This window comes from Peromyscus californicus, unplaced genomic scaffold (assembly GCF_007827085.1).
Source record: "Peromyscus californicus insignis strain IS unplaced genomic scaffold, ASM782708v3 Scaffold_16__1_contigs__length_79575227, whole genome shotgun sequence".
In the NCBI taxonomy this organism is placed as follows: Eukaryota; Metazoa; Chordata; class Mammalia; order Rodentia; family Cricetidae; genus Peromyscus; species Peromyscus californicus.
The window spans coordinates 41,258,850-41,271,477 of record NW_026294458.1 but is presented as its reverse complement, the minus strand read 5'-3'; the positions used below and the strand labels follow the sequence as shown (position 1 = coordinate 41,271,477).

The window sequence follows — 12,628 nt, the reverse complement described above, 5'->3', positions numbered from 1 at the left end:
CAGTATGGATGGAGTTCAGTCAGGGGAGACAGTATGGATGGAGCTCAGTCAGGGGAGACAGTATGGATGGAGTTCAGTCAGGGGGACAGGATGGAGTTCAGTCAGGGGGACAGTATGGAGCTCAGTCAGGGGAGACAGTATGGAGTTCAGTCAGGGGGACAGTATGGAGTTCAGTCAGGGGAGACAGTATGGAGTTCAGTCAGGGGGACAGTATGGAGTTCAGTCAGGGGAGACAGTATGGAGTTCAGTCAGGGGGACAGTATGGATGGAGTTCAGTCAGGGGAGACAGTATGGATGGAGCTCAGTCAGGGGAGACAGTATGGATGGAGTTCAGTCAGGGGGACAGTATGGAGTTCATTCAGGGGAGACAGTATGGAGTTCAGTCAGGGGGACAGTATGGATGGAGTTCAGTCAGGGAGACAGTATGGAGCTCAGTCAGGGGAGACAGTATGCAAGCACAAGGCCCTGGGTTCAGTCCTCAGCTCCAAAAATAAATACATACAAAAAAATTGATATAAGCCTCTGTGTGTTTACTTGGGTCTGAGCAGCTGCGGATCGGGCAGGACACAGAAAAACTTCAGCTACACTACTGACTGAGCCTCTCCTCAGTCCCGAAGCCATTCTTAAAGATAAAATAAAGGTTCTTTAGGTGAGTGCCAGCATTGTGGAAATTAGTGAGAAGGGCACTGAAAAGATGAATGTGTTCTGCTAAGCAGTGAGGAATATATATATTGTGTACAGAGATAAGACTGAAGAGAAGACCCAAGGGTTACTTGTCAAAGACCCTGTAAACTGGGTTAGGGAATCTACACAGTTTAAAAAAAAATTATAATGAAGAGTTTCAAGAGTTTTAAGCAAGAATATTAAACTTGTCATTTAGAAAACCAAATGCCAATAGTGTGACTTAACAGAAGAAAGTCAACCAAGATTAGAAATGGGAAATCAAGAAGTCAATTCTTGTCCAAGCACAAGACAAAGGCATAAAGCAGAGATATTGTAGGGAGGTACTGAGTAAGAACACCAAGAATGCTATTATAGTCTGTCAGTTTATCTATCTATCTATCTATCTATCTATCTATCTATCTATCTATCTATTTATCTATCATCTACTATCTATCAGTCTATCAATTATCTATCTATCTATCTATCTATCTATCTATCTATCTATAAAATCTATCTATCATTTATCTATCAAGCCCTAGCCTCTTTGAAGAACAGTTGATGGTGGCTGAGAGAGGGAAAGTTACTCACCTTTGGGGATTTGGTCACTGGTATGCTGCTCACACCCTAGTGGATGGCCATTCACCCATAAGCATAAAGGCAAGACCAGTAACAATTAAAAGAAGAGGATATGAAATTGGGAGGGGGATGGGATGGGGGCACTGGGGGAGTTTAAGGGAGGTGTGGTAGATCTGTATTATCAATATATATTGTATAGATGTATGAGACCTTCAGAGGACAAACATATTAAGATAAAATCGAGAAGGAATAGCTTTTCTACTTTTAGGAGCAGCACTGTCTGATTTAAGAGACTGCTGGACCTTCAGAACACTCCACTAGTTACCTAGAACTATGACACCTGGTCACACAGGTGGGATGATCTTGAGTTCTAGGCCAACTTGGGCTACACAGTAAGACCCTATCTCATACATTTCTACATTAAAAAAAAAAAAGTAAAATGAAAGTTATACTTCTGTTTTGGAGAGGAAACCTTTATGGTTAAAGTAGAATTTAAACAGGGCAACTGGACGACTTTAAATAAGCACTGTTTGACTGCGGTCTTAACCAGTGACTAGCTATGTATCACACTTTATACATTAACCTGCACTATAAAAGAATGAGAATAAAGAAGTGTGCTGGAACACACACACTCACACACACACACACACGCGCACGTGCACGCACACACAAAAGTTCATACCTGAACTCAGGTTCCGAAAAATTAGATACAATATCCAAACAAGTGATTAAATCTAGAAAAAAAAAAGATTTAATAAGACTTATTAAACTTACTAAAATGCTGTAAAATAATATAAAATTGTATTCATCTAAATTTCAAAATATTACTACCTATAACCTCACAAATTTTTATGGAACAGTTTCTCTCATTTGATCGATCCATTTCTGGAGCTGTTTCCTTAATACTGCTTTTTACTATACCACCTCCTGAAGTCATAGATCACGTGTAGTACATAAAGTAGAATTTATGTATTCCTTAATGGTTTCTATAAATTACATCCCTCAAAACACAAAGAAAAATATTTATTGGTTATTATGACTAAAAATGATCTTATGATGTCTATGAACAGAAAAAACAAAACAAAACAAAACCAATGACAAAAAAAGAGGTAAGTTAATTCTACAGCTCTAACTTTTATCCAGAGTCTCATCTACTGGTCCACAGATAGGAAGAGCAGTATCAACATCTGCTGGGAACTCCATAGATAATGAGCCTTTTGTTGTAACCAACACTCCATGCAATCACTAAGCACATTCAAGACCTAATGTTCTAAAGAAAACTTAAATTTAACAATTAATCAGAATAAAAGCTAATATATCTCCAATTAAAGACGCAGTCCTGGGTACATAAAAAGCAGTTTTTACTTAAAAACATTGAACATCTTGCCTTCCTTGTCTTTGGATAGAATAGAAAGCCTAGATTGTGGCCCATAGCATGTTGCAGGATTGGCTTTGCTTCACTTTCAACCCTTGTCTTGCACTAAGGCTTCTCACCACCCTGGCTCTCTTCTGCACCCCTGGGCACACAACTCTCCTGTATTCCTGGACTCACACTCTCCTGCATCCCTGGGCACATACTCTCCTCCATCCCTGAGCACACATTCCCCCACATCCCTGGGCACACACTCTCCTGCATCCCTGGACACATACTCTGCTGCACCCTGGATTCAGACTCTCCTGCATTCCTGGGCACACACTCTTCTGCATTCCTGGCACACACTCTCCTACATTCCTGGACACACACTGTCCTGCATCCCTGGACACAAACTATCCTGCATCCCTGGACACACACTGTCCTGCATCCCTGGACACACACTATCCTACATCTCTGGGCACACTCTCTCCTGCATGCCTGGACACACACTCTGCTGAGTCCTTGAGCTCACACTCTTTTGCATCCTTGGGCAAACACTATTCTGGAGAGCTTTTCTATTGCTCCCCAAACCCAGCTGACTACTTGCTAACATCTCAACTTGACTGTCATTTCCTCAAAGGAGCTGCCTAGCTGTTCACATCTGCAATCCCTTTATCCATGCACGGGACTTCCATTTTGCTTCTTTCAACCAACACATAATTACACATATTCCCAGCATAACTTGCATTATGAAAAGACAGACTTGCTGAGAGAATCATAAAGTTACAAGCAATGTTATTTTCTAACATCTGGTCCTTGAGCAAAGAGTAGAGCTATGTTTTCACTTTTCTAGAACTACAGAAATTAGGAATTACAATGTGGGGTACACAGGAGACTTTCAATGAACATTTATCATTGAACCCCTGGAAGAACAAAAGTTTCTGTTTGTTAGCATGTCTAGCTACATCCAGTAACTTACTAGACCCAGGGTGAAAACCTGGGAGACCACAAGGCAATAACAGATAGTATTACGAGAATTTTATGTTGGTTGGTTTTCCCAACTTGACATAAACCTAAACACATCTGGGAAGAGGGATCTTAAGTGAGAAAACGCCTCCATAGGGTTGGCATGGAGGCAAGTCTGTGGGGGTACTGTCTGGATTAACAACTGATGAGAGAGGCCCTGCCCACCATGAGTGGCACTATCCCTGTGCAGGTAGTCCCTGGGTCTAAAGAAATTAGGATGAGCTAGCAACAATTAGCAAACCACTAAGCAGCAGTCCTCCATGGTCCCTTCTTCAGTTCCTCCTGCCCTGACTTCCCTGAATGATGGACTGCAAGATGTAAGATTAAATAAACCCTTTCTTCCCCAAGATGATTTTGGTCATGGTATTTTATCACAGCAGTAAAACTTGAGATCTTTTTAAAAATTATTTATTATTTCACCCCGCCAACTGCAGTTTCCCCTCCCTCTTTTCCTTCCATTCCCTCACCCTAGATCCCCTCTGCCCCCACTCAATCCACTTCTGTTTCTCTTCAGAAAAGGGCAGGCCTCCCATGGGTATCAACAAAGCATGGCATGTCAAGTTGCCATGAGACTAAACATCTCCCTTGTACTAAGGCAATCCAGTATGAGGAATAGAGTCTTAAGAGCCAGTCAAAGCATTTGGGATGCCCTTCTACCACACTGTCACTACATAAATGCTACATTAACAGCCTCAGCAGCAAGTCCAGGATAATCCATTTCTTTATTTTATTACTCTAGAGAAATTTTACATTTACTACCCAACTGAAATAAGTCTTAAAAGCCCCTAGTGTAGTGTTAAGCAGATAGGAAAGCAGCATTTTGGGAGTAACTTGTAGAGATCAGTATGTATGCACTACTGCAATTTCAATGATTTAATCTATGTTTTAGGAGTTCTCCATGGGGTTCACTACCGCTTAGCTAATTCACTAGGAAAGGCAAACCAATAGAAAGGTTTGCCTACCAACCTCTGCACAGCATCAGTGAGAATCAATTTTCTGCTCTCTTGATCTAACAAAAGAACTTCCAACCTCTAAGATGAGAAACTCAGCTTCTAAAATTAATGGCCTGCCATGAACAACAGTGGTGTGTTCCGATGTGGTATGCCAGCTACAAAGTCACTGCCAGCTGCCTCTACTGCCTTCAGACCACACGTACAATGGTGCTTGAGCAGTAAGTCCATGCAGGGCTTAAGCGGCACACCAGGCCATGCTAATGTGTAAATAATTACCTGGATCTCAAATTCCACTGGGGCTCCCAAGAGCTCCTGAAGAGGAAAGTAAGAATCCAAAGTGGACAACTCTGAGAGCCAAGAAGACTGAAGGCAGGAAAGAAAAACCATGAGTACAAACCAACATTTACAACTCCATGAAGGCAAATAAAAACCACCAAATTAAGGATTTAAGAAGTTATGTGCCTCTCCTAAAAGCTTTTCCCAAGGATATTGCCTTCCAGAAAACTATTATAAAGCTCTCAATGAATAAGAACACATCCCGGGCAAGGTGAATATAGTTAAAAAGAATCTATCTGCCTCCAGGGACTTCTGACAACAATGTATTGGAAATTATCATGATGAATGGAATAGAATTAAAACCATAGAGTCTAGAGTTAAACTTCAAATTTATAGCCAAGTAAATTTCAACTGTGGTGTCTGGATAATGCAATGGAGTAGTATGTTGGTGGGATAGTCTTTTTATTAACAATGCTGTGATAAAATGACATCCCTGCACAATGACATATCCATTCACAAAAGCAGTTGTTACCTACCTCACATACACAAATATTAACTCAAAGTGACCTAAATTTAAGAACTAATGCTGCAGACCTTTCAAAAAATAGAGAAGTAAATCTTGACTTTGGATTAAGGACTGATTTCTTAAACATGATGAAAAGCACAGCAATCAAATTCAGATAAGCTGAAATGATAATTACAAACATCTATGCTTCAGTATCAGGGAGTATCAGGGAGAAAGATGGCTATGGGGCTTGAATGAGAATGTCCCCCACAGTCTCTGGCATTTGAACCTTGGTCTCCAGGTGATGGCACTGTTTGGGGAAGATTTAAGTGGTGCAGCTTCAATGGAGGAAGTATGTCACTGTGGAGGGAGCTGAGATTAAAAAGCCTCACTCACTTTCAGTTTAATCTCTCTGTTCTATGCTTGAAGTTCAAAATGTGAGCTCTCAGCTTTCTGCTCCTGCCACCAAGCTGTTCCCATCATTATGGACTCTAACCCTCTAAAACCATATGCTCAAATAAATTCTTTCTCTGTAAGTTGCATTGATCATGGTGCTTTTTTTTAATCACAGTATACAAAAGTAATTAATACAATGGCATACAAAATTATTTTGACAAATCATCCATCTGTTAAGTATCTAGAATCAAAATAAAAAAGTATTAAGATATAACATTAAAAAGGCATGTGTGTATCTAGCCAATGGAATACACTTTGGCTATAAAACCAAAGTAGTACTGGTTACAACACGGAAGAACTTGGCAAATATGTAGTCAAAGCCACCAGTCACAAACAGCCCAACCTCTATTCTCCTTGAAGTGTCCAGAATGAATATACCTAGAGCCAAGAAGTGGATTAGTGGTGACAAAGGGTGGAGGGAGTTAAAAGTGGTAAGTGGAGACTGACTGAGACTAATTCTGGGAAATTTTTTAGGGTGATGTTCTCCAACTGTGGTGAGGATTACAGTATTCTGTCTGAAAATTCTGAAAAACTGAATTAAATACTCTGAGCAAGAGTACCATACTGCATAGGAATTAAATCTTGATAAATTTCTTATAAAAATTAAAAATCACAAGAAGAAATAACTATTGACTTTAATATACACCACATACGCATGGCTGGATAAAATAAAGCATACTAAAGAGCCACAGTGGGCAATTCATTCAGTTACTCCCCCAGCAAACATAAGATATATAAACATGACCAGGTAGTATTCTAGGCATCAGTAAGACAACCAGTCAAAAATGTCTGCATATAGAAAGTGTATCTACTGCCGGGCAGTGGTAGCGCATGCCTTTAATCCCAGCACTCGGGAGACAGAGCCAGGCAGATCTCTGTGAGTTCCAGGCCAGCAAGATCTACAGAGCAAGATCCAGGACAGGCACCAAAACTACACAGAGAAACCATCTCGAAAAGCCCCCCCCCCCCCCCCCCCCCCCCCCCCCCCGCAAAAAAAGAGTAGAGCTGCTGACATGTCATCATTTTCATACATATTCCAAGAATTGGCAGATGATTAGGGATTTGAGAAATAATGGCAAGATCTTTGGACTGAACAACTTAAAAGACCAACTCAGATGTTAAGTGTTTAAGATTACAATAATAAATACTGATGTGGAATCTATTTGATTACTCTGCAATGCCAGAACATCAGTGTTCTATTAGAAGTACAGGCCGTGTGTAATTAACTACATTCTTAGCTAAGAGCTTCTACATAGGACTTTTCTATAATTTTAGTCAAACACGTAAGATACACAAAAGCACATACACACGTTATTACGTAGCATTGTTTTTTCAGTGCTCTGGGCAAGAGTGTGTCTCAGGGCCCTGAGACAGCAGCCTTCCCTCCTGCTCTTCTGTGCAGCTCAAGAAGAAAGAGCATCTTCTGCAGCAGCAGCTCTTCAATAGGTGTGACAATAGAATCTAAGCCAGGCGGAGGGGAATCTTGACTGCCATAAAAAGCTTCTGTCCTTCCTCTAACTCTGAAAAGCCAGTCTCAGATGTACATTTGTACTAAGCATCCTATTTTTCTAAGACAACTCAAAATTTAACAACGTTGCTGTCTTGATACAGTTTGAAAATAAATTTTAAGTACAATTTATAGAGAACTTTGTAACTCTTTCATGAAAATGTATTTGCACATATTTGAAAATCTTAGGTTGACTTGTATATAATACTGTAAAAATAGATTCACTATTTTATATGTCAGCAAACCATCAATATAGCAGCACACTAGTTTCTCTATAGAGATACTTGGATTTACAGCAATGGCCATTTCTGAGATACTGTAATTATGAACTACTTTTATTCAGATTTTCCCTAAGACATACTGTTGTGTTCTTGATTGAATTGCAAAAAAAACCTTCCAGTAGTACCAGTAACCATTATATAAAATAGTTATGTTAGTTGTGGCATGTAATATCTTATATACCTGTAATCATTTCTTTCTATAGGAAAGGAATCTAAATGTAACAAAACATCAAGTATTGGTCCTAGGTGACCATAATTATTTACCAAAAATTAGAAAACAGAAAAAAAATAGATACATCCTTATAAATTCTAGTTTCTCATATCCTCTAGAATTCCTTAAAAGGGCCAACTCCCCCAGCCTGAGGGTGTTCCCTGACATAGTAACACTGTTTCAGTAACCTTACTTTCCCATATGTAGGCATCTTTGTTCTGATATAAAAGGGTGTGGGATATGGCTGATCTCTTTGATTTTTAAAGGTGAAGATTAAAAAATATTAGGCTTTCAGCCTGGCGATGGTGGCGCACGCCTTTAATCCCAGCACTCGGGAGGCAGAGGCAGGCGGATCTCTGTGAGTTCCAGGCCAGCCTGGGCTACAGAGTGAGTTCCAGGAAAGGTGCAAAGCTACACAGAGAAACCCTGTCTCGAAAAACCAAAAGAAAAAAAAAGAATGAATATTAGGCTTTCTTTGACAAATTACAATGATTGCTGTGGAAGCACAGTCCATAGTAGGAGTCTGGGCACAGTTCTGTGATGAAAAGTAAAGTTTCTTATTAATGATGTACAGGACAGCTAAGTTGCCTAAGCAATTAACCATAGCTAGATAGGGCTATAAACCACATAAGGTTAACTGCACCAAATGAAAGCCCCTCTGGATCTAACTTCCTATCCACATAAGACATGTCAAAAGCTAGCATGCTTCTTTTGTGACCTACACAGTATCTAGGACACTAAACAATGCAATAGTATTTAGCAACAGTATAACTAGTGACTGTTCAGCTTAATTCAGCACGATACCCATGTGGTTCTTTTTCACAGAATTTCCTACACAGAAAATACTAGAAACAGCATGGTACACTTCAGATTGTCTACATAGGCTGAACTGCCTCTTCTGCTCAACCATTTCAACAGAAAAATCCTGTTTTAAGTTCTCTCTCTGCAAAACTGGAGAAACTGTTCATCAACACGCTTGTTGTCTAGAGAAACATCAAAATATAGTTGTTTTTCAGTACACTGTTTATATAACACATAAACAACTGTGTGTGTTCATTATTCATCTGCCTGTAAACAAGGGCACATGTGGAGACAGGATTCACCAAGAGTCAGTCAATAGATTCAAAGTTTTCAAATGTGTGTCAGATACAACAGTAACAAAAACTAAAAACATGCATGGAAATTACAAACAGAAACGGGGTGAAGAGCAGAACCTAACACAAAACAGATTCTGTATCGTCACTACCGTCAAGGCAGCAAATGATCTGAAAAATTCACACCCTAGATTCAAAACCAAAAACATTCCACGTAGAAGATAAAAATTAACCAGCAATGGAAACTCAAACTCTAAAAAAATTACCTATTCTGCCCTATGTGTCACCAGTTTACATATTCTGATGTTAAGACGGAAGAAATGGAAAATATTCACAAAAAATATGTAGTTAAAGAAAGTAGCAATCAGAAAAATTTTATGATATTGGTGTTGGTTCTAAAAATACTTCAATATACTGCAACAGTGACCCTCAATGGGGTGTTTTCAGGCCCAGCTGTTCAGAAGTCTTAGGTACACTGTCAGCAAATTCTACAGTGGAGGCAACAGATGAACATGTGTTTTCGAGTTCACACTAAAAAGAAAATACATATCCACAATGAATCATTCTGCGTCGCAAGCAATTTACTATTTATTACTTTCCTCCAGAAAAATAAAGGCAAATTTAGGCTGTCCATTCCAAAATTCTGGGTTGGTAAGACTTTTAGTATTTCCTCTAAATAATGTAGTATTTCCTTTAAAGTTTTGATTCAATATTCTCTATTTATTTAATTTATTATGTATATAGTGTTCTACCTGCATGTGTCCTTGTAGGCCAGAAGAGGGCACCAGATCTCATTACAGGTGGTTGTGAGCCACCATGTGGTTGCTGGGAATTGAACTCTGGACCTCTGAAGAGCACAGTGCTCTTAACTGCTGAGCCATTTCTCCAGCCCCTTGATTCAATATTTTCTAAAATGTGCCTGGATTATCATTTTCCAATCCTGGTTGTATATACCCACCCACACACCAGTTATGGAACATACAAATAAATGCTGCCTTGAAGGATTTGAAGCTTTCAATATATATGTAAGCTCAGTGCTATATAGCAAAAATGTCTAAAATCCACTGTTGAGAATCCTTCTAGAAACTGGCCACGGTTGAAGAGATTCAAAAGCAGAAATTTACATCACATATCTATAAAATTCATTTTATTTTTCAAGTTCAATTAAATGCTGTTTTTAATTGAATTTTATGTGTATGAGTGTTTTTCTTGCATGCATGTATGTAAATCCCATGCATGCCTGTCACCCTCAGATCTCAGAAGAGAGTGTTGGATCACCTGGAACTGGAGTTAGAAACGTTTAGGAGCCACTGTGGGGGTTAGGAATCAACCTGGGTTCTCTGAAAGAATAACTGCAGTGTTCTTAACTGCAGAGCCATCTCTCCAGCACTAAATGGTGCTTTTAAATTGAATTTTATTTATGAAAATAGTAGCATCTATTATCAAGCTTGATTGAAAGATCTGAGTAACTGAGTCACGAGCTCTGAGAGGCTGGCTATAACTCTTTTTATTTTTTTTCCTAAAAGCATCAGTAACTCAGGAGTTTTTCTCTATATTATAGTTTTTCTCTATATCTCTATACTACCTTCATTAGTGCTTGCTCATGTGTTCAGGCTACCTCAAGGGCTCCCACGCATCTCTAAGTTTTCAGAAGGTCCAGGTGGAATTTGATGTGATTATGTCAATTTACAGCGGCCATGCTGTGGTGGTTTAAATGAGATGTCCCCATAGTCTCGGGCATTTGAATGCTTGGTCCCCCAGTTGGAGATGCTGTTTCAAGAGGCTAAGAGGCGTGGCCTTTGAGAAGGTGTGGCACTGGAGGCAGGCTCTGGGAGGTTAAAGGCTTGTGCTCTCTCTGCTTCCTGCCTGCAGCAACTTGGAACTGTGAGCTAAAATAAATGCCTTCTCCCTCAGGGAGGTAAGGAGTGCAAGCTCTCAGCTTCCAGCTCTGACTGTGCTCCTCTGCTCTGCCGTCACGGACTTTTGTCCTTGTCCTTCTGCAAATGCAAACCCCAATAAACCCTTTCTTCTGTAGGTTGTTTTGGCCATGGCATTTTATCACAGAAAAGTAACTAATGGGACTCTCAGGCTTTAGTGCCCCCAGCTCTATGTGCTTCTGCCTGCCACTGGATGGGGAAAATGAGAACCTGTTTTGTTCACAGTTGATATAATTCTTCTTTTGATCTAAAAGAAAAAAAAAATGGAGAAAAAGGCTGGTCACTACTGCTCCCTGATAATTAAACATAACAGGGAAGGGGATATCACCCCATGACGCTTTAAAAACAAGACTGTTCAGACATTTTAATCCCTATTACTCTAAATTTCAACTAGACTCCTAAGTGAGGGACACGTAGTAACAATCTTTATTTAAGGAATTCATAGTGGCAGCTAAATTTCCTGGATGGAATCAGAGATCTCAAGCAAAGTCAAACAGCCTCTGAATAAATGAGTTACTAGAAAAAAAAATTGTGACCGAGAGGCCATCCAAGAGGCAATAAGAAATTCAACCAGTGTTTCCTAGAATGTGTCTTAGCCAACTAACTTCAGTCAAATTAAACAAACGTTTGATGAATGGGACAGGGTAGGCCAAAAAAACGTAACTTTAAAGTCAGTCGGGCAATGGGGTTTTTGAAGAGTGTCACTCTGGACGTGTTAGTGTCAAGAAGTTCTAAGGAGCCTGTCTCTGACTGGAAAAAGATTTGGAAGTCTCCCACGTGCTGACTCTGAGATCACTGAGAACACCGGAGACTCTTATCTGACACCAATCCTTTAATGAACTTTAATGTAAGGACACCAAGTTATCAAGGGAGAGACAACAGCCCATGATTTGGATATCTAATATGAAACATCACCTCTTATAATAAAAAAGCAGACATCGATTTTCCAGGAACCCTGCGCTTGATAAGCAGTGAGGAGAACATTGGGAAAATATGAATCAAAATGAGAATTTAAACCCAAGAAACTTCAGGCGAGTAAGAAGTACAATCCACTGCACGTCTTACCTTCTCACCTGTCATCCCAAGATGCCCACAGCATGTCATGAAAGGATGGTAACTCTTACGTCTTTGTTCTTTACGTCACCCATTAGGTGGTGGGGGAAATGCAAATTGTACTCACAATGCTGGTTGGGGGAGATATGGTGTACCTCCTGTGCCATGTCTGTGGACACCCCCACAGACAGAACCCATGTGGCATGACAGACATTATCTGGCTAGCACATGGCAGAAGCAGGTTTATTTAATTTTTTCTTTTTTGAAATTTTGGTTTTTGAAAGAGGGCCAGGCTGGCCTTACAATTCGTGATCCTCCTTTGCTGGTTCCGTTTCCAGAGTGCTGGAATACAGTGTGTGCTCCCATACCCAACAGAAACCATTTTCAATTGAGGGCTACCTAGTGCCCTTCCCACAACATAACTCCCTCTTAATTTTCCTACTCTGTCAAAACGTTTTCTGTTCATTTAACCTTCCACTCATAATTCCTTTTCTCACATGATTTCATTCACATGAGTTAACCCTTCCTCACTGTCTGAGTTTGTTAGCTTCACATCTTGTCCATGGCTTATAAACTATGAGAAAGAAGATTCCCTTCCAACTAGGCACAGGTCCTTCCTCCATGTGAAGGTTCTAAATGAAGCTTTTGGGGAGATAGCATTCATCTCAAAGTCACCCCAGCTTAAGAGGGACAGCTTGCAGTGTCCTCAGTGGTTCCCAGAGCTCAACATTCCACA

General features: G+C 40.0%; 1 protein-coding gene across 2 annotated transcripts in view; it reads right to left on the bottom strand.

Annotated features, from left to right (window-relative positions):
* The window catches only part of Dcbld2 (discoidin, CUB and LCCL domain containing 2), a 67,260-nt gene that overhangs the window by 25,322 nt on the left and 29,310 nt on the right, over window positions 1–12,628 (bottom strand). For both annotated transcript variants that reach the window (XM_052740930.1, XM_052740929.1), the window contains exon 4: window positions 1,922–1,973. In XM_052740930.1, coding sequence (XP_052596890.1) covers window positions 1,922–1,973 — 52 coding nt within the window. The remainder of the gene's footprint in view (window positions 1–1,921; window positions 1,974–12,628) is intronic.